At 51.3% G+C, this 22,801-nt stretch overlaps 12 protein-coding genes across 12 annotated transcripts; 5 read left to right on the top strand and 7 right to left on the bottom strand.

Annotated features, from left to right (window-relative positions):
- Positions 1–1,853: 1,853 nt before the first annotated feature.
- Positions 1,854–2,427, top strand: AA0111_g7753 (hypothetical protein; the record flags this gene model as incomplete). Its single annotated transcript, XM_028654125.1, has 3 exons — positions 1,854–1,968; positions 2,027–2,169; positions 2,218–2,427. 3 exons carry the CDS (start codon positions 1,854–1,856, stop codon positions 2,425–2,427), a joined length of 468 nt encoding a protein of 155 aa, XP_028504600.1.
- Positions 2,428–3,186: 759 nt separating this feature from the next.
- AA0111_g7752 (hypothetical protein) lies at positions 3,187–3,821 on the top strand (the record flags this gene model as incomplete). Its single annotated transcript, XM_028654124.1, has 2 exons — positions 3,187–3,337; positions 3,388–3,821. 2 exons carry the CDS (start codon positions 3,187–3,189, stop codon positions 3,819–3,821), a joined length of 585 nt encoding a protein of 194 aa, XP_028504601.1.
- Positions 3,822–4,332: 511 nt separating this feature from the next.
- Positions 4,333–5,596, bottom strand: AA0111_g7751 (hypothetical protein; the record flags this gene model as incomplete). Its single annotated transcript, XM_028654123.1, has 2 exons — positions 4,333–4,726; positions 4,782–5,596. The coding sequence occupies 2 exons, from the start codon at positions 5,594–5,596 to the stop codon at positions 4,333–4,335; spliced, it is 1,209 nt and encodes a 402-aa protein (XP_028504611.1).
- Positions 5,597–7,141: 1,545 nt separating this feature from the next.
- AA0111_g7750 (hypothetical protein) lies at positions 7,142–8,014 on the bottom strand (the record flags this gene model as incomplete). The annotated part of the gene is made up of 1 exon (XM_028654122.1): positions 7,142–8,014. The coding sequence occupies one exon, from the start codon at positions 8,012–8,014 to the stop codon at positions 7,142–7,144; it is 873 nt and encodes a 290-aa protein (XP_028504602.1).
- Positions 8,015–8,207: 193 nt separating this feature from the next.
- AA0111_g7749 (hypothetical protein) lies at positions 8,208–8,970 on the top strand (the record flags this gene model as incomplete). Its single annotated transcript, XM_028654120.1, has 4 exons — positions 8,208–8,232; positions 8,391–8,446; positions 8,540–8,589; positions 8,640–8,970. 4 exons carry the CDS (start codon positions 8,208–8,210, stop codon positions 8,968–8,970), a joined length of 462 nt encoding a protein of 153 aa, XP_028504706.1.
- A 686-nt stretch (positions 8,971–9,656) lies between these two features.
- AA0111_g7748 (hypothetical protein) lies at positions 9,657–10,931 on the bottom strand (the record flags this gene model as incomplete). The annotated part of the gene is made up of 2 exons (XM_028654119.1): positions 9,657–10,080; positions 10,333–10,931. The coding sequence occupies 2 exons, from the start codon at positions 10,929–10,931 to the stop codon at positions 9,657–9,659; spliced, it is 1,023 nt and encodes a 340-aa protein (XP_028504705.1).
- A 72-nt stretch (positions 10,932–11,003) lies between these two features.
- On the bottom strand, positions 11,004–11,640 carry AA0111_g7747 (hypothetical protein; the record flags this gene model as incomplete). Its single annotated transcript, XM_028654118.1, has 2 exons — positions 11,004–11,451; positions 11,627–11,640. 2 exons carry the CDS (start codon positions 11,638–11,640, stop codon positions 11,004–11,006), a joined length of 462 nt encoding a protein of 153 aa, XP_028504710.1.
- A 159-nt stretch (positions 11,641–11,799) lies between these two features.
- Positions 11,800–13,879, bottom strand: AA0111_g7746 (Vacuolar amino acid transporter 1; the record flags this gene model as incomplete). The annotated part of the gene is made up of 3 exons (XM_028654117.1): positions 11,800–12,572; positions 12,622–13,643; positions 13,698–13,879. The coding sequence occupies 3 exons, from the start codon at positions 13,877–13,879 to the stop codon at positions 11,800–11,802; spliced, it is 1,977 nt and encodes a 658-aa protein (XP_028504695.1).
- A 698-nt stretch (positions 13,880–14,577) lies between these two features.
- AA0111_g7745 (Eukaryotic peptide chain release factor subunit 1) lies at positions 14,578–16,042 on the top strand (the record flags this gene model as incomplete). Its single annotated transcript, XM_028654116.1, has 4 exons — positions 14,578–14,707; positions 14,759–14,808; positions 14,858–15,201; positions 15,250–16,042. 4 exons carry the CDS (start codon positions 14,578–14,580, stop codon positions 16,040–16,042), a joined length of 1,317 nt encoding a protein of 438 aa, XP_028504694.1.
- A 765-nt stretch (positions 16,043–16,807) lies between these two features.
- Positions 16,808–17,979, top strand: AA0111_g7744 (hypothetical protein; the record flags this gene model as incomplete). The annotated part of the gene is made up of 2 exons (XM_028654115.1): positions 16,808–16,870; positions 17,098–17,979. The coding sequence occupies 2 exons, from the start codon at positions 16,808–16,810 to the stop codon at positions 17,977–17,979; spliced, it is 945 nt and encodes a 314-aa protein (XP_028504693.1).
- A 230-nt stretch (positions 17,980–18,209) lies between these two features.
- Positions 18,210–19,951, bottom strand: AA0111_g7743 (Serine--tRNA ligase, cytoplasmic; the record flags this gene model as incomplete). The annotated part of the gene is made up of 5 exons (XM_028654114.1): positions 18,210–18,376; positions 18,455–19,082; positions 19,141–19,668; positions 19,735–19,771; positions 19,941–19,951. The coding sequence occupies 5 exons, from the start codon at positions 19,949–19,951 to the stop codon at positions 18,210–18,212; spliced, it is 1,371 nt and encodes a 456-aa protein (XP_028504709.1).
- An 876-nt stretch (positions 19,952–20,827) lies between these two features.
- AA0111_g7742 (hypothetical protein) lies at positions 20,828–21,876 on the bottom strand (the record flags this gene model as incomplete). The annotated part of the gene is made up of 5 exons (XM_028654113.1): positions 20,828–20,967; positions 21,020–21,245; positions 21,300–21,428; positions 21,597–21,736; positions 21,822–21,876. The coding sequence occupies 5 exons, from the start codon at positions 21,874–21,876 to the stop codon at positions 20,828–20,830; spliced, it is 690 nt and encodes a 229-aa protein (XP_028504692.1).
- Between the last annotated feature and the right edge of the window lie 925 nt (positions 21,877–22,801).

Below are 22,801 nucleotides of genomic sequence, written 5' to 3'. Positions count from 1 at the left end.
GAATGCGCTTACGAGACAGATAACCAGACTCCTCCCTCGGATTGCTTACTTGAACGACCTTCCAAGAGACAAAGAGAGTCTGTACCCTGTGTAGCAGTTGCCAGGACTGAAGAGGCGCCGCGGTCGTACCTTGACGTTCCGAAACTGTTCAACCCATCGGAGTTCGCCAGATCGGACATAAAAGCTCAAGACCGAGTAAAGCATCTCGAACGACAAGTTGCCCTACTAGAGCAGCAATTGTTAGTCCAGAAGAGCGTTTCGCTAGAAGCATTACGCTTCACCGCAAGAACAACTGATACCTTGTCCGGTCCGACTTCTCCGAGAGGTTTTCTTAAGGGGCGTCATTATGGAAGCTTCTACTACGGACCTTCTTCACCGACATCAATAATGGCTTATGTGAGAGCACAATCAACACCGGGTTGTAGACTCCGCTGACTTGAACAGTTTCCAGAGCTTCGCGCATTCATGAAAAATGTCTACCACAACTCGACCGCTCAGCGATTAGCTCAAGACATGATGGCTGTTGGTAAAGCGACCAGCACCAACGGATCGTCATATCGGATTGTAACCGTTTCGAGCTTGAGAGACCTTCTTCCTGATCGATCGATTACTGATCGGCTGGTACAAAAGTATCTCAGTACCTTTGAGACAACCTACAGGATCTTGCACATACCAACGTTCCAGAATGCATACGAGCGATATTGGGACGTTGATAAGCCCGGTTCTACAGAAATGGATGCTGTCGTACTCTCGATATTAGCGTGTACGATCTGTATCTGTGCCAATGGAAGCCCACAGTATAGTCGCAACGGCTCAACGCTGCACACGCAGGCGGTCTTGTGGATGAAAGCTTGCGAAGCTTGGCTCAGGCGGCAGAGCAGCAAGCACCGAACACTCGCCTCACTCCAGGTGAGATGCTTGCGTTTGCTGGCCCTTGCAGCAACCTCACACAAGGCGAAAGATTACTATCACGAGGTACAAGCACATATGGGTATTATGATCTCCTGTGGAATGCACAGGGATCCAGTTCACTTTGGTGACCGCTGCTCTACATTCGAAGGAGAAATGCGGCGAAGGCTATGGGCGACATCTGTTAGTAACTTGTTTGCGTAAGGCAACGTGAGACCCATGCTGATTCGAATAACTTACTCAGGTGGAGATAGAACTACAAGCATCCATAGACAAAGGTAAAGGCGTCTTGAACGATGATGTAGCTTTCTAACGTCCTCACAGGTACTCCGTCAATGGTTTCCAGACTCGAAGCGGATTGTGCAGCACCTGGTAACTTCAATGATGTGCAACTATCTCCTAGCCTAGAGGAGCTTCCGCCATCAGAATCGGTGGAGGTATTTACCGACACGTCCTTCCTCTTCATCTCCACGAGATCGCTTAGTTTCCGTTCAAGTCTATGTGCTCTGACGAATAGCTTGCAGTCAAGGCTCGACTTCCAGGATGCCCTGTCACATGCAAACACTATCGAAGATTATATACAGAGTATCCCCGACTGGATTGATCCGGGATCTCTCCAGGCGCGCACACTTCTCGACCTCCAGCTTCGACAGCTGTTAGTGATCTTATACGCAGCCAAAATTGCTGATGTAGGAGTCACACTCAACACGGAGCATCGATACTCGATAATTGCACTGATGGGGGCCGCAGCTGCAACAACGGCTTTGCACACGGCTCTGACGGCATCTTCTAACCTCGCACTATGTTGCACCCGCAGCGACTACTATAGAGCCGCTCTACTGGTTTGTCATGTCGCTTGCCATGCGAATAAATTCAACGGCATGTTCCTTTCTCGCCGCTAGCGTATGCGGCTAACATCTGCGGCTAACATCAATCCAGATACCATGGTAGCGCAGGCTGCCAAGAGCACACTGGATAGTTGTGCACAGCAAGCACTTCGCCTCCAAGAAGAGAGGGTAGTACTGGTAGGTCGTGGAGGCCAGCAGCATTGGGTACTAAGTATGGATCGCCCCTGACACGCTTTCTATTTTCTATGAGACTCATGAGCGATATACAGGTGCTGCAGTTGGATTGGCCAGTGTGCAGTTTGAACCATCACATTCTGACGCGGTCAAGCTTCAGGCGATAGATCGCGTATCACGCTTGCTGTACAGGATGCTTTCTCGAAAGGATATTGGTGAAGTGCCTCCAGCCAATGAGGTAGGTTTTTGACAGTCCGGATAGCTCTGTCATGTTAACGCAAGATAGGTTCTACTTCAAGATGCACCACGCATAGCCAAACAGATCAATAGTCACCCCGGCTATTCCGCTGCAGCACTATCAACAGATTCTTTCGCTGACGTTGGGCTGCGCATTGATACCTTCGACTTCGGCGAGACATCAGAGTGGATGCTGGATGACTTCTGGTTCCTCAACGAGCCGTTTGGAAGCGAATGTCAGGCTAACCATTTGATTTGAGAAATAGTACAAAACATGGAAAACCTAGTGCATACGAGTGAACATTTGCATGTTTACGTCATGCAGGAGTCGTAAATACCATACAGAAATTCGCCGCGGCCCCATTGACGTTTGCCGTACAGCCGGGTAGTCTACGTTTCATGCAGTCTAAGGTCGCCCTTCTCCAGTTTTCTCTCCGCAAACTCGGCGCGTTCTGGAGCAATGACAAGCTTTCGGAAGATCGTCATGATCGCTCGGCTGCTCGGTACGGTTCACTTTGTCGGCGCCAAGCACCAATGATATCGAGCGATTGAGGCTCCACGACCATCGCGTGGCCCAGAGAAACCTTCACACAGCTTGAAGTGCTTGGCGCAGTCTAGATGTGCTGTTCCTGACACTTGACTATGAACTGCATGATAGGCAGGCGGCGTAAGATATGTCACCCTCCAATCGGCCCTTCTCTTCTCGGCGCTCTCATAGGTATCCTTTGAGGAACTTGTAGAATCTGCGCCAAACGTCGATAGTGTATAGCAACTCATCAAGTGCATGAGCGAACCCGGGTACGACGGCTTGAGAGTCTGGTACCTGCTCGCTCTACACAAACATGATCGGACATGGCGGATGCGATGCAGAACCTATGTGGTATAAGAGTCGTTGCGCTCGACATGTTTATTCTTCATCACAACAACAATCAGTCTGTCTTCATCTTCTCTACTACATACCCAGCCACTCTGAGCTCATTAAATTCACTTCCAACAAGTCGAATCTCAACCATTCAATATGCTCTTCACTAAGATCGCTTTCGTCTCCGCCCTCGCGGCCCTGACTGCTGCTCAAGACACCAGCTTTGACTTCAGCAACATCCCGGCTGAGTGCACCGATGTCTGCGGCCAAGTTGGTCAAGCCGTAAATGGCTGCAAGAACGACAGCAGTAAGTGTTGCATTATCCACCCAATTTGTTACAAACTGACCCTTCCACAGACGACAACTCATCCGAGGTCCTACAGTGTATCTGCACAGCCAACAACGCAAACACACTGATCCCAAACTGCGAAGCCTGCGTCAGACAGTACAACGACAACGACAACGATGACGACAGCGACCAGTACCGCCTCTTGACCGACTGCCAGTACACCACCACGACTGTTGCCGCAGGTGGTGCTGGTGCAGCTCAAACAACCGCTGTTGATACCAACACTGTCTCGGTCACCAACACAGTCTCTGTCACCAGCGTCCTTACCACTACCTCCGTTGCTATCATCGTCACTACCGGTAGCGATGGCGTGGTTGCTACTCGCACCGAGACCAACACCGACACTGTTGTCCCCACCCAGACCGACAACCCTGCTCCCATCAATACCGTTGGCGCTGCCATGGGTCTTGGTGCTCTCGGGTTCGCTCTTGGTATGTTGTAAATCGACAATATCACGACGAAATGTGGAATGGCTATTATGGACATGTGCCTAAACGATTATGAGGGAGGGGTGTCGAAGCTGTTGTAGCTTAGCTAATACCATTGTGGCTTGGAGAGTCCTCATGACTATAGATAGGAATACCATACACTTTACCTAATCTTGCCCTGTCAATATCATGCCTCTCAACGTTTGGTGCCGCTCTTGGGCAGTTTAGACAAGGAGACACCAGTGGTCCCGAGACATTTCTCGAGTCATTTGAAAATAGTAGAACGAATGGTGAAAAACCGATCACACGATAGCACGCAAAGAGTGAAAAGTGTAAGGATAGTGCCACTTCATTCATAGAAATCGTGTAGCAACGGCAGTCTACGCTGCGAAAAGTATGTACCGTGAAGATACTCAGAAGCGAATCAACAAGGTGTGAAGAAAGGTATCCATCAAGCATCATCCATCATCAAAAGAGTAACCCGTCAGCCAAATTCAAAGTAGAATCCCCGTCTTAAACTAACACTTAAGCAAAGTTGCTACCAGCAGTCTTCTTGCTGTTCGCAGCAATGCTAACGCTCTTGACAACGATGCTCTTACCACCGCTGCTGGTAATCTTGACATCAACGCTGTCCGCACCGAAACCAGCTGGGTTCTCGAAGTAGTTGTACTCCTTGCGAGTGGTGGCCTGCCATGTCGCACCTCCGTCGGTGGAGACCTCGAGCTTAGAGACGGGCATGTTGGAGTTCATGACTTGCATGCTGAACCAGAACTTGCTGGTTCCCTCCTTATTCTTGAGGACGAGGGGTGTGGTGATGCCACATGGTACGACGTCCCAGGAGATGGGGATGACGCCCTTGGAAGGCTCGGCAAGCTTGGCGAAGGCGTCAGGGTAGAGGTCGAGGTGGTTGGGTCCGCATCTAGGAATGAAGTTAGTATGATATTATAGCTAGCTTGTTCGTAGACATCACTTACCCAGGGCATTGGTCGGTAACCATTGCAGTGATCTTGTTTCCATCCGGACCTGTTACGCTAACGCAGACACCGCAGTTGCCGCCGTTGTCCCAGTTGGAATCGGAGAGCGCAGTACCGTAGATACCAGCGGGGATGGTGTAGCCAGTGAAGGAACACATGCCACCATCAGTGTTACCACCGTAGAAAGTGGCCTCGCCACGCTTGGAGCCTGCAGCTGAGCTGGCGTACTCATCGACGGTTGATGCCGGTTTGGAACCTGCCGGTGCCGGAGCAGCGGAGGTGGGTACAGCTGGAGCCTTGGATTCCGATGTGGGAACCATGGCGGCGGAGGATTGTGCGGCTTCGTAAGACTTGGAGGCTTCACTCTGGGGTACAGGTGTGTATGCCAGCGAAGAGTAGTCCAACAAAGTGGTCGGCGCGACGCTCATGGTAGGGTATGAGGGTGCGTTCGATGATGCCTCTGGCCTGAAGAGAGCAGAGGTGGAGAAGTTGCCAAAGTATCCACCTGTCGGGCGAACGGTGACTGTCGTGTAGATATCGGTGGTCCTCGTCGAGGTCGAAGTCTCATCGACGGCATCGGGAGTAGCAGCACCAGCAGGGACAGTGACATACACCTTCTCGTAAGTAGTAGTGTAGACAGTGCTCCTGGAAGAGCAAGCGCCAGACTGGCTGGCGGTAGCGTCCGCAACCAGGGCGGGCTTTGCAGTCTCGTAGACTGTCTCGTATGCGGTCGTAGTGACAGTCTTCTGTGTGCAGACTGACTCAGCAACAGCAACACCCGCGATGGGTAGGAGAGAGAAGAAAGTGGACTTCATGGTTTCTGGTGGATGCTTGATTAGACGATGGAAGGTGGATATGCAGTGACGGCTTGTTGGAAATGAGTGTGGAAGATCGTATCAACGACTTTTAGGAATGAATGGCAGCAGCTCAGCGGCTTGCGAAGAAAGAGTGACTGAAGTGATTGAAGTTCGACTTCGTGAGGAGAGTTTTTAGAGGCTTGAAACACTACCAAAGGGCGTACCCGCCCGACTAGATAAAGCCCTCAAATGACGCTGACATCTCATTTTACTTTACTAACCTAACGCAGCGCCACGCAGGAAGCCGACATGTGGAAATTTGCGCCCGGGAGGAATGGCAACAAGCTCATCTCAAGTTCAACTCCGGTGTCTGGACCCACCGAACACTGCAGAGAAGAGCCGGTCTCGAGCCTGCGCGCATCTCGCCTGTTGCCGGTCTTACCCCAGTGATATGCGTCCGTTGATAGACCGGCGTTTGGGGTTGAGCAGGTCTGAGTGCGTTTCAGAAAAAGCTTGTGTAATGCTTGGTATGATGGGTTGAAGGGATCGTGGGTGATGAGGTGCTAAGACGAAGGATGCGCTAAATGGAGATCAAACATGAACGAAATGAGAAGGCGGCAACACAACGAGCGAATTTGAGGCGCGCTGCCGAGAACCGAGTTGGCATGTCAAACACTGAAAGCGACGTTCTACGACTTTACACAGTCGCACGATGGTGCGCTGATGAAAGTGCATGCTGTGGTGATGTTGTTTGGACATGCGCTACTGTCTCGGCAACGAAGCCCTGGAGGCGTTTCAAGAAAACGTTTTGTGGCACTTCGGGTCTTCTTCGGTGGGGTAATACACATGGTCCCTAATTCAAAATCTAGAACCTGTCTATTACACAAAGATACCGAGAGTGGTCCGGTGATGGTCCGGTGGATATTGTCGATTCGGTAGATACCCGTGAAATTGTGAGCGACGAGACTCTCAAGTATGATTCCAACTTTCAGATCGTTACTTTCCTCGCCAAACCTCATTTGTAGACCACTAGTCAGAGCCGCAGTATCCACCCAACGACGGAACGGATGTAAGGATCTCCATGGGAGCCGCAATGTCGTCGCTGGAATGCCCGTCATCCTGGGATCAATCCGCTGTCATGTAGCCCGTTCGCCGGGATGACAACCTGTAGGTCAATGTGTCCAAATGCGTCATCTGCGCCGTAAGAAAGCTCCAATCGGAATGCCAGCTTACAAGAAATCGCTAGTGGCTATGACGAGCTTTTGTTTTGGCATTATATCCCTTCGCAAAGCACGGGACGATACCAGGGACGTCTCTCCAGCTCTTGGATCCCTCCTCAGCACTTCATGCAGCTCAGTTCCTTCACTAACGATCTTGATCGTATGTTTCAACGCTTGTCTCCAATTCTCGTCTGGTCGACCACAAATAGTCCGGCAGATATCTTGCGCTCGAGAGTATACTGATCCTTCTTGAGAGCTTGCTGTAATGTACTCATAACTCATCTCTAGACGACCGCTAAATATGCCCAATTTCATTCCGTTGTTGTTATTGCCGTCCGGAAATTCATTCCACAATAATGCAGAAATTGTTCATTCCTGGCCCGTCTTTAATCTTCTTCTTCTCGACCTTTGTGACTCTCGGCTCGTTCGTTAGGGTGAACAGGTAGTAACACAACTTGGAAGTGTTCTTGCTCATCTTCATCGTGAAACCCAAATCGCCCATAATTCGCAAGAGTAGCTGTTCATCAAGATAACGCGAGTTGTCGACACATGGTAGCGGTAGGACGAAGAACAATGCTGGGAAGAATGATTCTGAGGTTTCCGTTGGCACACTGCTCTTTCTGAAGAACTCTGTGATGCGTTTCAACATTTCCCCTCGACCAACAGCATCCGGTACGTAGTTGAGCACCAATGATAGGGAAATGATATCGAAGCGCTCGTCATCACACGTAGGAATTGGTCGCTCCATGAAATCTTGTTTTTCGATACCTGGACCTTGGCTGTTCAAATCGATCCTGGTCATGTCGATGGCGCTTGAGTACTTGGAGATCTCATTTTTGGTGGACAAAGCTCCAACCTCGAGACATCTGAGTTTGGCATTGCCAGTACTGCGCCGATCTCGTGCTTTCGGATCCAAGACCTTGGATTGCTGCAGCCATTCAACTAACAACTTGCTGGAGTCGCCTCCCCTGTCCTTCGCCTGGCCTTGCTTGCTTGCAGCCTGATAAGTCTTTATTCCTCCGTTCCGCTCGATAGCTCGTGCAGTCTCTTCTGCTAACTTCAAATCTCCTCTTTTTAAAGCTGCCGCATGTTCCTTCTGCAGTCGGTGATGAGTGCGGATGATAGTCCTGGAACGCTCAGAGGTCATCCGCTCTTTCGGTTTACTGATGGGTGGTCGGCCATGCGACAGAGTCTTTTGGCGCTTTTTGACGGCCATGACTGTTTTGGTGTTGCAGTCACATGGCCAAGGTAAAGTAATGGTTGGGAGGCGCCGAGAGTTCAGATGCAAGGATTTGGCGCTAGTGCGTTAGCGTGCTTTCTTCCCACAGACAACTTTCGCCTGGAGCAAAAACCACGACTTTTCGACTGCGACTCTCGACACTAACACCAGGACCAACTAAACCGCCAAAATGGGACCCAAGGCCGTATCCAAGAGTATGTCTACGCAAACATCACAACCGCGAAATCGAGGAGGACCGTACATGTCGTAAAGTGGCACCAGACCGTGGCAGCAGCCTGTCGGAAGGGGAACTTTGCGGATGCGCCTCGATTAGCTACCCTCATTTTGCGCTCATGGCTAACATCAATCGCAGCCCCTACCAAGACTGGCAAGCAGGCCAATGCTGCTGCTAAGGCCGCTCTCCGTGGCGTAAGCCTCCCTTGATCCTCTTGAGTCGTGTCAGAAACATACCTCTGACGGGCTGTACTTCTCGTGTGATGGGCACAATTAACGAGATGACAGTCGTATGCGAACAAGAAGCGCGCGATCAGGAAGAACACCAGCTTCCACCGGTATGCCCGATCCCACTACAACAAATTTTTGCCTGCTAACACATGCGCAGCCCCAAGACCCTCGAGCTGTCCCGCGCCGGCAAGTACCCTCGCAAGTCGGTCCCCCATGCCCCCCGCATGGACGCTGAGAAGGTTCTCATCCACCCTCTCAACACCGAGTCCGCCATGAAGAAGATTGAGGAGAACAACACCCTCGTCTTCATCTGCAACGTCAAGGCCAACAAGCGTCAAATCGCCGCCGCCCTCAAGAAGCAGTACGACGTCAGCTGCGTCAAGATCAACACCCTGATCCGCCCCGACGGCTCAAAGAAGGCTTTCTGCCGCCTCACCGCCGATGTCGACGCTCTCGACATTGCGGCTACCAAGCTCGCCATCGTTTAAAGAGGTGGTCTCTGTAAAAAGGGAAGGCATGGTTATGATGGGGTCTGGTTATACCCGGCAATTGAAAAGCGATGTGATATGCATGGCGGGCGTTCATGGGATAAACGTAGTCACGGTGACTCGAATGAATCAGATTTCCACATGACGCCAAGTTGGACTTGGTCCTTAACTATACCGCTACTTTTGACCTGTGATGCTTTGTGAGGCTTGTGTGGTGCGTTGTGATTTGGTTTGAAATGCAAGCTTTTGCTGGTCGTTGAATTGCACATTCTATAGAGACCATGTTACGTTTGGTATGTGTATTCGTCATGCATGTTATCTCCATACTTGCAACGCTATGCAAACGATATCTCCCGTCATACAGTGTTGTACAGATCATAAGTCGCCTCGTTATCATACACCCTTCCTCGTCACCTTTGTTCCGAGCGATCATATGCATATCCCTCTTCCCATTGACTTCCCTTCCCGTGATATGGTCTGTCTTCCTCTATCCCCTCAACCTCTCCAACTCCCGCAGCACAACCATGTTCGCATCCAAGAACCGGTCCACACATTGTCTCATACATGGTTCCTCGTATTTATCCAATTTTCCGTTCTTAACGGTCCCCGCGGGGATGCACTTGCGGAAACATGTGTCGGTCAAGGAGTGTATGGCTATATCGATCACGCAACAGGTTAGCTAATTGTTACATGGCGCGCGCGCTTGATCTGGAAAGTGGGTGTAGAAGAGAAAAGGCAACCCTGGGCTGCGAGACAGGATGGAAACCAAAGGTAACCCCAGGGTGATGTGATGTGAAGAGGAAGAGGAACCAGAACATACAAGATTGAATCCTAGCCTTCTGTCCCTCGTTCATGGCGAATTGCTGGAGTTCCTGCTTGTCGCGATCGGACAGCTTGCTCAGGTCCGCATTGGCGATGCCGCCGCCTAGAGAATCCATTATGTTTTTGTGGAGAATTGAATCGCGAGGCTCTTTTGGCGTGTGCCGTAAGGGTGTGTAGTGTGTGAAGGTGGACGTCGTGACGGCTTGCGCGGTGGCTGTAGTTTTTACTGGATTGACGTACTCGAAGCTTTGCGCATCGGAGGTTCTCAGGCGGAGGGACCGATTTAGTCTGGTTAGTCAGCTGAGTCGTTTTCCGCAACACGATTGTCTTCTGGGTACAATTTGGTTATTTTGAGAATTATTGCAAAAACCTTGAGACCATTTATTTGTTCACTTGAATGCGCGGGGGTGAAATGAGAGTCACGCAAGATGTTTGGCGGAAGCTCAACTTCTTGACTTTGGTATCTTCATCCTCATAACATGCTCTCGAACAACATGGCTGCCGTCCTCACTTCTTCGTACTATTCTTGGCCGATCGTACGAACCGGTTACCCTTGATTTGTCCACCATTACCCCGGGTGCGGGGGGAATGTCAACATAGAATAAGAAGTATGGCCAACTACCCTCCTTCTCAGACTTGAACACTCTAACCTTGGAGATCCATTTGCTACCACCCAACTGCCTCTTGTGTTGCATCAGAAAGTACCCAGCCCATCGTCCAACAGGGCTTCCCAGCAAGGCTTTCCCCGCATCCGTCTCCATGTCGAAATCATGTCCCGGCCAAACTTCCACATCCTCTTTCGGTGGATTCAGCGTGCCCAACGCACGTGCAATGTGTTGATTCGTCTCTTTGTTGATTATCATCGTAACGAATAGATATCTGATATTCTGTAAGCTCTCCACGTCACTGTGCACACGGTTCCAAAAGGCCCATGCGATATCCGAGACGCTGTGTATAGCGGGGAGTTCATCCATAAGAGCAGCGCGTTTCCAAAGACGACGAGCAGCTTTAGCGGCAGAAGAGAGATTGATAGCGTACACGACGCCCGCTTCTGCATTGACACCGATTGTGTGCTCAGCGCCGGTGACGCGATATTCCTTGTCGCAGACGTCGTATCGTTGATCGACTCTAAGAGGCATCTTGCCGTCATCGCCTTTCTTCACAGCTGGGCTGTCGTAATGCTCAATTAGGAAACATTGGTTTGGGCCACCCTAACTCTTGGGCTTGGTCGAGATGGCAAGGTCGCTGAAGGCCTTCTTCAGCATGTGTCCATTCGAGCTGTCAAAATTGCATTCGAGGTCTGCTTGTTTGGCGAGGGCATCCGTGGCATCGTTGTAACCCCACTCACGTAGCTTGTTTATGAGGTCGCCATCGAATGCGCTCTCTGCGCTGGCGCCTAGGTTGTAGAGAGCAGCGGCTTCAGCGTCGCTGGCTTTCATACCTTGAAGGAGCTTTGCGCCTCGGGCAACAGACAGTGTCCATGGGTTGTCATCGGTAGTCTTGACTGTGCCATTGAAATGATTGTTGTTGGCGAAAGTAGGGTGGCGTCCAGCGCTGGTAGTAGAGCTGGAAAGGGTGTTCTCGACGGCAAAGGCTAATGCGGATGTTGCGAACAACAGCAGGGATCTCACTGCAGACGACATGTAATGGGTGTATGGTCTGGGTGGGTCAGTTCAGCCGTGGATAGGATTACGGTAGGTGATCTAGATGAGTTAGTACAAGCAAGATCGCAAGCAAAAGTCAGTGCAGCCGCGAGTGAAAGAGGAATACGAGGCACGATTTAGCTTGAGCCAGGGTTGACTTCACTACAAGACTCTGGAGGACTCGGACTCACTGAATGATATACATTGTAGTGTGAGTAGCTGGTGCTGAAACAGCCTACCAAATGCAAACAAGAACGCCATGCTTATTACATCCGGGGATATCAACCCCTTTGCAAATTGAAAACAAACTATTAGACAACCTTTTTTTTCATCCAACATTGTCATGATCTCCACATCTTCGTTTCTAAGCCCCAATCATTTCCTTGGGGAGGCATGCAAAAACAGTACTGACAATGGCCATGAGAGTGCTGACGACAATCAACACCCAGTTCATCGTCTTCTCTCCGCTCGATATCTCTTTTCCAAACAACTTCAAGTGGAACGCCAACGGGAGGATGATACAAATGCTGAAGCAGGCGACACTGCCGAGAAGGGTCATGATGCGATCGAACGAAGGGAAAACGATGGCGATGATAACGAATACAAGGATGGTGACAATGCGTAGGGTGATCTTCAGCGCTCCTCGTGTAAGGCCACTCATGCCATCAATGGACGAGGACATGGCGAGAGAGCGCGTATCCAGACCGAAGAGAACCTCCAGCGTGCTGACGATAGGTCTTGCGTTGAGTGGGATCTTGGTTAATGGAATGATGGCGATACAGATGGCGATAAAGACCGATATGCCTGGTGGAAATCCAGGGGTAAGAAAGATGTTGCTCGTGACTTCCTCCCTCACACCGTCTCCAAACATGAGGATACCTGCGCAGGCCATACCGACATCGATGAGGTAGGTGAAAATATAGGTTACGTTGACTGCCTTCCTGTACTTGTATGGGTGTCGCATGTCACGGTAGATGTTTGGGAAGACAGAGTGGCCACCCCAGGGAGACATGAGCAGGCCGATAGAGAGCGGTACGGTAAGCCAGTTGTCAGGGAACAGGTACTGTGTCATGGGTTGACGGATTGAGCCGGGAGCGTCGGGCTTTGCAAGGCCATCGATCCAGATAGCGAGTGTGACTATTCTGCATTAGCTGATGTGGATGTATGCGTGCAGTGGTTGACTTACTTCCGAAGCAAGACATGACACCTAAGATGGATGTGAAGGACAAGAAGCGCAGGGGCAAGAAGCTCAGTGGTATCAAGATCAACCCACAGACGATCTTCCACTGGAAAACGTCCCAACCGGGAATGAGAGCATCCATGCTGTCGGCGAAAAGCACGACTAATGCAACGCATGCTGCAAGTAGCTCTAGGGAGAAAAGAATACTAGTAGCCACTCGTGCTTTGGTTCCAAAGGAGACATATGCAAGGTCAGCGAAGGTGATGAGTGAACCATCAACATCGAGACATTTGGCAAGCAGCTTTGCAGTATAACCAGTGACTACGGCGGACCACGCCAGGAAAAGCATGCCTATCAGCCATCCAGAGTACTTCAGCGCAAGTGGCAAGGTAAGCAGTCCAACACCGACCAAGACGTTGACCGAGTTGAATATCGTCTGTGGCAGGGTAGATTGACCGACGACTACGTTGATGATATGTCCGTCTTCTTCGACTTGCTTGACCAGCAGTGGCTCTCGTTCTTGTTCTGGCTCTGCAACGCCCTTCATTTGCTGCTCTGTGAAGAGTCGGCCAGCATGGCGCATGGACGACTCGTTGACGCGCGAACTCAGACTGCCGTATCCCGTGCCGTAGCTGGCCCCAAAAGGTGAGGATAGCGAAGGCTCAATCTGGAATATGCTCGACCCTCTTCCTCTCAAGCGCTGCTCGACGGTGTTGGGCAACAGCTGGGTCCGCTCCGTGGCGCCATTCTCCTCGTCCGTTATGGCATTATCGGATGCACGGCGTCCTCCTTCTTGCAGCGCCTGTCGCAGGGCCGACCGTTGGTCTGGTACTGGCGTCGGAAGCCCGCTGCGTGTGAAGTCGGACTCTTCGGTGTCGTCGCCGTCTTCGTCTTCGAGACGGAACGAGGGTCGCACGGGGGTGATCTCAAAGAAGCCTGCTGCACGCTGCCACGATCGCGCAAAGTTGTTGATGCTGTTGACGCCTCCGACTTCGCCCAATGCGCTGAATTGCTGTCCTACTGAAGACCTGAGGTTGTTTTTGTTAGTCGTCGTTCACTCGCGAAACGCGCCATGAGCTCACCTCCGCCTGCGCAGTTCGCCAACTGTGCCGGTCCACCTGCCCGTGCCGGCATTGCTCTCCCCGCTCGGTCGTCTCGAGAGCTCGTCCCATTGTATGTGGCTCTCTGTGTCTGAATCCATGGATGGGCGGTTCCCCGACTCGTAAGCATCCCAGGCGGATGGCTGCTTCCCTCTGTTATCCATGGTGAGTAGTGACAGTCACGGCAGACAGAGAAGGCACGACCAAAAGGTGCATGTGCATGTGCAGCAGGACAGGTGATGGGAAGTATAAAATCCGTTGATTCAAACCCTGCAGGGAGGCGGGAGCTACTTGAGTCGAAAGCTGGTTATCGTCGGGACGAGATTGCGCCTTGTGGATTGCGGATGATAGCCGCTATCCATGACCGTCCTGATTATATAAAGAAGCGCCGAGCATGGCACTTCTCCCATAGAAAGACGGAGAAGCGCAAGATGGCTATCACGAGGATATCATGCGGCCCCGCAGGTCTGCCGTCATAGCTGCCCATAGCCGGGGAGCTACCCAAGGCACGAGTCTGATAACGGGCCATTGCAGCTGCTTCATGCCCGTTGCCCGCTTAGTGGCCCTGCAAGCGAGCCTGTGTCAGCCTCCTGTTCGCGCGCCATGGCGAGTGTGCTGCCTGAGGAGTGCTGCACAGTCATCAACAAATAAATCCACATCAGCCCGGTTGGTCGTCTCTTCACTCAAGCATCATCGAAAAGCGGAGGCGCGCAGCAGTAAAGGCCGCCGCATAGCACGCTCTCCACCCTCCTCCCGCCGCCAGTCGGCAGCTACGTCGCTTGTTCTTGCCCCTCGCTGAACAAGAAAATCTCTCGACCCCACCAACACCAAACTCTCAACTCTCGACATCACCGCCGCGACCATGGCGCCCGGGCAGAACGAGCAGCCCAATGAGGCTGAAAAGAACATTGAGATCTGGAAGGTCAAGAAGCTGATCAAGCGTCTTGAAGCCGCTCGTGGAAATGGAACCTCCATGATTTCGCTCATCATCCGTACGTGACGCCTGCTCACCTGCCGACGCGCCTCCGACTGACCACATGTAGCGCCCAAGGATCAGGTTTCCCGCGCTGCGAAGATGTTGGCTGAAGAATTTGTGCGTTTTCCACCCGCAGCTGTGCCATGGCCAGAACTAATTTTCCCAGGGTACTGCCTCCAACATCAAGTCGCGCGTCAACCGTCTTTCCGTCCTGTCGGCTATTACCTCCACCCAGCAGCGTCTCAAGCTCTACTCCAAGGTCCCACCCAATGGCCTTGTCGTCTACTGTGGCGAAATCATCACCGCTGAAGGCAAGGAGCGCAAGATCAACATCGACTTCGAACCCTTCAAGCCCATCAACACGTCGCTATACCTTTGCGACAACAAATTTCACACCGAGGCATTGAGCGAGCTGCTCGAGTCGGACCAGAAGTTCGGTTTCATCATCATGGACGGAAACGGTGCGCTCTTCGGCACTCTGTCAGGAAACACCCGTGAGATTGTCCACAAGTAAGTGCGACCAAGATGCCTCGGCATGCACGAAACTAACAGGTGTAGGTTCTCCGTCGATCTTCCCAAGAAGCACGGCCGTGGTGGTCAATCCGCTCTGCGTTTCGCTCGTCTGCGTGAAGAAAAGCGCCACAACTACGTCCGCAAGGTCGCTGAACTGGCGGTACAAAACTTCATCACCGCCGACAAGGTCAACGTAGCTGGTATCATTCTCGCTGGTTCCGCCGATTTCAAGAACGATCTCAACCAGTCCGATCTTTTCGACAACCGTCTTCAGTCCAAGGTCATCAAGGTCGTCGACGTATCTTATGGAGGCGAGAACGGTTTCAACCAGGCTATAGAGTTGGCTGGTGAGACTCTCAGCAATGTCAAGTTCATCCAGGAGAAGAAGCTCATCAACGAGTACTTCGACCACATCTCCAAGGACTCTGGCAAGGTCTGTTACGGTATCGACGACACCCTCAAGGCTCTGGAGGCTGGTGCTGCCGAGACTTTGATCGTCTTCGAGAACTTGGAGATTACCCGTTGGGTCCTCAAGAGCTCCGAGGGTTCTGAGATCATTCTTCACACTACCAAGTTGCAAGAAGAAGACCGAAGCATCTTCATGGACAAGGAAACCGGTCAGGAGATGGAAGTCATCGACCAAGGCTCCATGCTTGAGTGGCTCGCCGAGAAGTACCGCGACTTTGGTGCCAACCTTGAATTTGTTTCCGACCGTTCTTCCGAGGGTAACCAGTTCGTCAAGGGCTTTGGTGGCATCGGCGCCATCCTCCGCTACGCCCTCAACTTCGAGCAACTCGCCGACTTCGACGACGATGAAGACGAATTCTACGATGATTGACGGTTGTGCGCCCTCGCTGACTGCGAGGTAGCGTCCCCACTCCTTTCGAGTGACGGAACGTCCGCTACCCGCGTGATAAGTCAAAATGACGTGTCCAAGATCAAGGCCGGAGCAGTCGAAGCAAAGACGCTTCGCCTTTCCAGATTGTAAGATGGGAGTGCCTACGGAGGGTTTGCAATGTACGTAGGATATTTCCAGCAACAACAACTTTCACTAATTTTGTCAAGGTCGACCAACACCATTCTTACCACGACCCGCTCTCGCTTGCACGGAGAGGCAGCAGCCTCATACAGGCTTGACCTCTCCAAACCTCGGTCCGAAAAGCTCTATCTTAGCTATAATAAGGACTAGAAAGCATAGGGATCCCGAAGGATGGCTATCGTCAATTGTCGATTGCGAACCTCTTGAAAAGTAGTCCTTGACGGAAGAAGGATAGGCAGATTGTTCGCTCAGAAATGCGTCAGCTCGTCGCTCGCTCAACTCCAGCTGAATGAAAAATTGTTTTATAAATCACTTGATTACTATGAAGATACGTTCGATGCTTTGTATTGTGCACATGATTCGCCACATGCACAGGCTCCAGAGCCTCGATACTTACAGTAGGGCGTAACACGCCCCATGGTGTACAAGTTGCAAGTTAGCCTTTGCTTTTGCTAGTATAGCGCCGATACCGGGTTCCGACGTCATTCCGAGATTTAATGAACTATTCGTTCAATTAATTCGTTTATTGAGTTACCTTCAACATTCCAAAAGCGACGACTAGACATGGCAGAAGAACAGAAGCCAACCGTGGCATTCTTAGGTCCGGAGGGCAGCTATACACACCAGGTGAGTTTCTCTACAGACTTACAAAAGCCATAATTAAGATTTCCCGTCACTATTCTGTGTTCCCATGCAGGCATGACTCGCCGCATCTTCATCACCGTACTATGAGCGATGTCTACACCCGACATTTCCCTCCAAAACAAGATCATAATTTGTTCCTTTCTTCCGTAAAATGAAATCAATCACTCAACGCACACCGCGCACACCATATACATCTAACAGCTTCGCAGGCAGCCCTAGACGCCTTCCCCCCATCAACGAACCAAGTTTCCCTCACACCTGAAATTACAATCGAAGACGTCTTCTCGGCCGTCCAATCCGGGACCGCATACCGGGGCGTCGTACCCTTTGAAAACAGCAGCAATGGTAGTGTAGTCTTTACCCTCGACCTCTTCGCCGACCTCAACAACAAATATCCCGATATCCTCGTCTGCGGCGAAGCTTATGTGCATGTCAAACACTGTTTGTTGGGTTACTCATCGAACCCCACTACTACCCCGGATTACTCCAACATCAAAAAACTCTACTCACACCCCCAGGCCTGGGGTCAGTGTAAAAATTTCCTCACGCGTTACCTCAAGACGGCTGAACGACACGACGTGAGTTCTACGAGTAAAGCAGCAGAAATTGCGAGTAAAGACAAGAGTGGCGAGTCTGCTGCGTTGTCTAGTTTCATCGCTGCGGAGCTGTTTGGCCTGAACGTGTTGGCCAAAGAGATCAACGACGAGAAGGGGAATAGTACAAGGTTCTTCGTCATTCGCAAAAAGGACGACAAGACGACATCAACCAGTTCAACTGCCAAGACGAGTTCGAACAGAGATAATTGGAAATCTCTCATCACGTTTACGATTGAGCACTCCAACCCGGGTGCGCTGGCAAATTGTCTCACAGTCTTCTCGTCTCATGGAATCAACCTGACGAGTATAAATACACGACCGAGTGGCGTGAGAAACTGGCATTATGTCTTCTTTGTGGAATTCAAAGGGAGGAAGACGGAGGATGGGCAAGGGGAGGTGAATGCGGCATTGAGGGAATTGGATCAGGTTTGTAGGGGGTGGAGATGGTTGGGGAGTTGGGAGAACAGGTTGATTGAGGAGGAAGGGGTTCGGTGAGGTCTCTTATTGAGATGCAGCCATTAAGCAACGTGCAGATCACGATTACACAACTTCGGACTGCATAACCGCATGAAAAAGCTCACTTCCATATTCATCGCTCGTGAATCAACACCCTAGTCCACCAGGATCATAGCCCAGTGTAAATCTAGTTTCTCCTTTTACAACTATCTCAGTGATATCCTCTTTGCATGTCCATCCTCGCACTCCAAACCTGACACGACGGACGCCTACTTTGTCCGGTCAGGGAGCTCCTTGGGTGCCCTCCACTCCTTGACATAGGGCAAGAAGTCAGGCTGACCAGGGATGTACTTCCTCAAGACCTCGGGGACAACGAAGCCTTCAGGTGTCTGGTAGTTCTCGAGGATACAGCAGAGTGTTCGTTCGGTTGCGCAAACTAAGTACAGAAATGTGTTAGCTTTCATGAATTCCCATCCAAACCATGGGAAGGCTAGAGCAACAGAAATGAACTTACGAGTGCCGTTGAGTGCGTGAACGTACTCTTTACGGGTAGCGTTCAACTTCTTAATTCCATGTCTAATCTCCAGCTCGCGAGTCTGGTAGTCAGTGCAGTTGGAAATGGAGACAAGTTCCTTGTACTCTCCACCACCAGTGACAGGGAACCAAGCCTCTAGATCGCGCTTCATGCTCGCAGCATTGTTCAATGCACCCGAGACAATAGCAACGACCTGGTAAGGCAGACCCAGACTCTGGTAGAACTCTTCCGAGTTGGCCAGCATCTCGTCGAATGCTTCCCATGACTTCTCAGGGTTTGTGAGGAGGAATTGCTCAACCTTTTCGAACTGGTGTATCCGGAAGATTCCCCAAGCGTCTTTGCCGTGCGAACCGGCTTCTTTTCGGAAGTTTGTTGAGTAACCGGCGTACTTGATGGGTAGCTCTTTGTCGTGTAGCCACTCCTCTGAGTGAAGCGCGGAGATGGGTTGTTCTGAAGTGGCAATAAGGTACTTGTCGGTCTCAGGCTTGTCTTTGCTCTCGGTGACCTTGTAAAGCTCCTCGTCGAAGTCAGAAAGTTGCGCTGTCTTGGCCATCTGATCGCGGAGCATGAAGAAGGGCGGTTGGTTGGGTGTGAATCCTTTGCTGAACTATGGGATTATCGAGTCAGTACAGTGCTCCTCAGAACTTGGCTCTCTGCATACATACCAGAAATTCCAGGCCGTAATTGATCAGCGCTTGGTTAAGGAAGACACCGTATCCAGTCAGACAGTATCCTCTGTGACCAACAATTTTGGTACCCCTCTCCGGGTCATATCCATTCAACCGCGCAAGTACGCCGTGGTGTGGGATGCCATCTTGCTTGAACTCGGCCTTCCTTCCTTCGGGGGCCCACGTCTTCTGAACCGCGTTGTTGTCCTCGTTATCACTAACTGGGACGTCCTTGTACACGTAGTTTCCGACCGTCTTCGCCTTTGCGTGCAGCTTCGCCAATTTCTCCGCAGCCTCGGTCTCCTTCTCCTTCTTCTCAGCCTCCAGTTTCTTCTTCTCCTCGAGTAACTCTGAAGCGTCTTCCTTGGCCTTCTTCTTAGCACCAATGTTCTTCTGGACCGCGTTTATCTTGGAGCCGAACTGAGTGGCATCGTATTGTGTGCGACGGTGGTCTTCAAAGTCGGCGATGATCTCGTCGACGATTTCTACGGGGGCGCATCGCTTCCTCTGGGACTCGCGGATTTTCTGTTCGTAGGATTAACATGTACACAAGATTGAAGGTCGCGAGAGACGGAGTTGAGGAACACTTACTTCTGGGTCGCCACCGCGCTCCTTGATGAAGTCGTTTCTGTATAGACACACATGTCAGCCATTATTCTTTTTTACCATGCCACCTCCCCTGATCTCGCTCTGCGCCCTCCATGTCTACCACTTCCAAGTCCAGCCCCTCCAACCCAAATTCTAGCGCGCGTCCAAGCAACCAACACTCTTTGCCTGTAAAATAAAAAGCAACATACATATCGAGCATCTTCACTGTTTCTCAGCGAGTATAGGCTGGGCAGAATTGATCGCGTGTGGTCGTGTAGTCTCGTGTCGAGAAGATGTTCAAAACGCGGGACTCATCAGTGTCCCGCACCGCACTCAAACACCGACAGGGATTAGATTGAGAGGCCCGCACTAGATCGAAAAGGGACAGGGCTTGGCGCTTACCACTTTGGCCAGGCTGCACGGGAATTGGAAGTACTGCACTCGACAGATGTACTGCAAACTTGCCTCTTTGGGTAGGAAAGGTAAGTAATGTGGGGACGAGAGTTCCAGGTAGATCTATATATTTGAGATGGTATGGCACTGAATCTCAACTTCGTGAAGACTGAGAAGAGCCAAAACACGTACTGCAGCATTTGGGAGCATCAAAGCGCAAACTACCAAATACAGTAGGCTGCACAGACTGCACACAATTGCCGTTGAAATCAGTGGCTTTTCCGTCAAAGCTTCAGAGCTTCCTAATCAAGGTCTGTGGGTAGGATGGTGGGTGGTGGTCGGTGCATCCAAGCCAGGCAAACCAATGTGGAGCAGCTTTTGCCAGTCGAGAATGCAGGGTCTACACAAATATGTCTACGAGCGGTCATGTACACACCAACAAGTCGTACACCAACGTATGTCGTCTATTGTTGAAAGTAACATAACGTGATACGTAGTACTACAGCCGTGAAACATCGTAATCGAACCCCAGAATACCAGATATGACGCCGTTACACCGCCGCTTACACCATTACGCCAGTACATACTAATGCCTTCCGCATGGATAGGCGAGAACCACAACCCGTTAATGAGATGTCGTTCGCAAAAAAACCAGCCACTGTCTATGCCATCTACACCAAACCAGATGAAAGTACCCCTTCTCTTATTCACCCGTGGACGTCTTCTTAAGCATATTGATCAAATGATCAAATGGATGCTTCAAGAAGTGTGAGCTGCTCCACCGCTTCTTCTCCTTGTCCTTGCGCTCCTGCTGGAGGGCTGGGTACTTGTCCACGCTGACGCCTTGGTAGAAGCACTCATATCAGTCAAGAATCTTGCAATTACATGACCGTACACTTGCTGCCGCCAGCGGGCTCACCAGGATTCTGAGACCGCTCCACCTCGGCAATTATGAGTTCGAAGGCCTTTTGTACGTTCTCGTTGTAGCGCGCGCTGGCTTCGGTCCAGGCACATTTGAACTCTGCAGCGAGGGCGCGACCATCTTCGGGCGTAACTTGGCGTTGTTCGGGGCGCAGATCAGACTTGTTGCCTACAATAACGAGAGGAACCCACTCGACAGCCTAGTAGGAATCTTGGTTAGGCAGTGGCGCTGAGAGAGTCACATGTCTACTTACCAGGTGATTCAAGATCTTATCGCGAATGATGCGCGCCATCTCGAAGCTCTGCTTGGAAGCGACCGAGTAGACAATCATGTAGCCATGAATGCCAATAAAGTGCTTCGAGTTGAGTATACTGTATTCATCCTGGAGAGCAATACCCGAGTCAGCGGGTTCCTCAAAAGAGCCTCAACCGTCGAGTTGAGGCATACAGCGAGGCGTGCACAGCTGGGGGACGCGCGTGAAGCATGGCGAAGGTGGGGCGTGGACCTGGGCGTTGCTTCGCGACGCGGGGGAAAAGAAAACCTCATGTACCTGACCAGCCGTATCGATAATCTCAGTCGCATAGTCCTGGTTCTTGTACTTGATCATCTTGCTAAAAGTATTCTCGATAGTCGGGTAGTAGCTGTCGACAAAGTGCCCATCGACAAATTGCACCGTCATACTCGACTTGCCTGTCGATTGTTGGGTCAGCATGTTGTTTGCTGCTACTTGCATGTGAAGGCAAGCTTGCGCAAGCTGCACTCAACAATCACATACCGACGGCTCTGCTGCCAACGATGGCCACCTTTCTCTGCTTTGGTGGGGGTGCCATTTTCTTGCTGTTGCTGTTGCTGGGTTTGGTAGGAGGTCGTGAGGAAGCTGAACGACTCGCCAGGTTTGAAGTTTGGTTGTCTCAGTTGACCGCTGAGACGTAGCTGCCTAGGTTGCGTTTGGTCGTCCGGACCTGCCAATTGCCTGTACGAGCTAGCTCCCAGCCCGGAATGACGCCGTCTAGCTGCAGGTGATGGATGCGCGTGTGGGACGAACAAGCTGGGTCACTGGCCCAAGCGCTGTAGCTGCTGTTAAGAAGATCGAGATGCTGGCTTCGGCAAGAGTCGTAGGTAGAGAGTGGACGCGGCTCAGGAAGAAAAAAAAGTCCCCGACCGCGTGTTGATGCCGTCATGTCTGCCGGCTCATCTCTCGATATAGCACCTGCATATCAAAGTTGGGCAACTATGATATATCGCTTTGGGCATGGCACCGAACGAGTGGTATTGGGTTCCCGAGTTCTAGCCATCCAGCCCGAACAGTGCACATGGAAGCCGGCGAATCCAGAGCTTCTCGAAGCATTGCTTTACGTACTGCCAATCGTCTCGAGTTTAGCGCGAAGCTGTCTAGCACACCACCCGCATACAAAACAATTCACCAACAACCACCGAAAGCGACAAGAACGTCCGAAATGTCAGAAACTCTTGCTGCCCTTCCCGACGCCCCGAGAATATAACTTAACCGAAATGATGTCGGGCGTTCTTGACTCAAGGCGGAACAATCACATGCGGGTTTCTGCCAAAGTGGAAAAAAGTTGCTTGCGCCGGATATTACACAGCCGCTGCATGGAACTTCTATAGAAGAAATCTCGTAAATTGTCCCGACGGCAAAGACCCTCCACTTACCGCCAGTTGCGTCACTTCAACCGGCTTTCTGGGACGGGTGCAGCCTTACGAACGTGGTGCGTGCGTGGTTACAAGCCTTCATTT

The sequence above is a fragment of the Alternaria arborescens genome (assembly GCF_004154835.1).
Source record: "Alternaria arborescens strain FERA 675 chromosome Unknown contig_18, whole genome shotgun sequence".
Lineage (NCBI taxonomy): Eukaryota > Fungi > Ascomycota > Dothideomycetes > Pleosporales > Pleosporaceae > Alternaria > Alternaria arborescens.
Note: the sequence above shows the minus strand (reverse complement) of the source record. Positions and strands in the feature narration are given on the sequence as shown.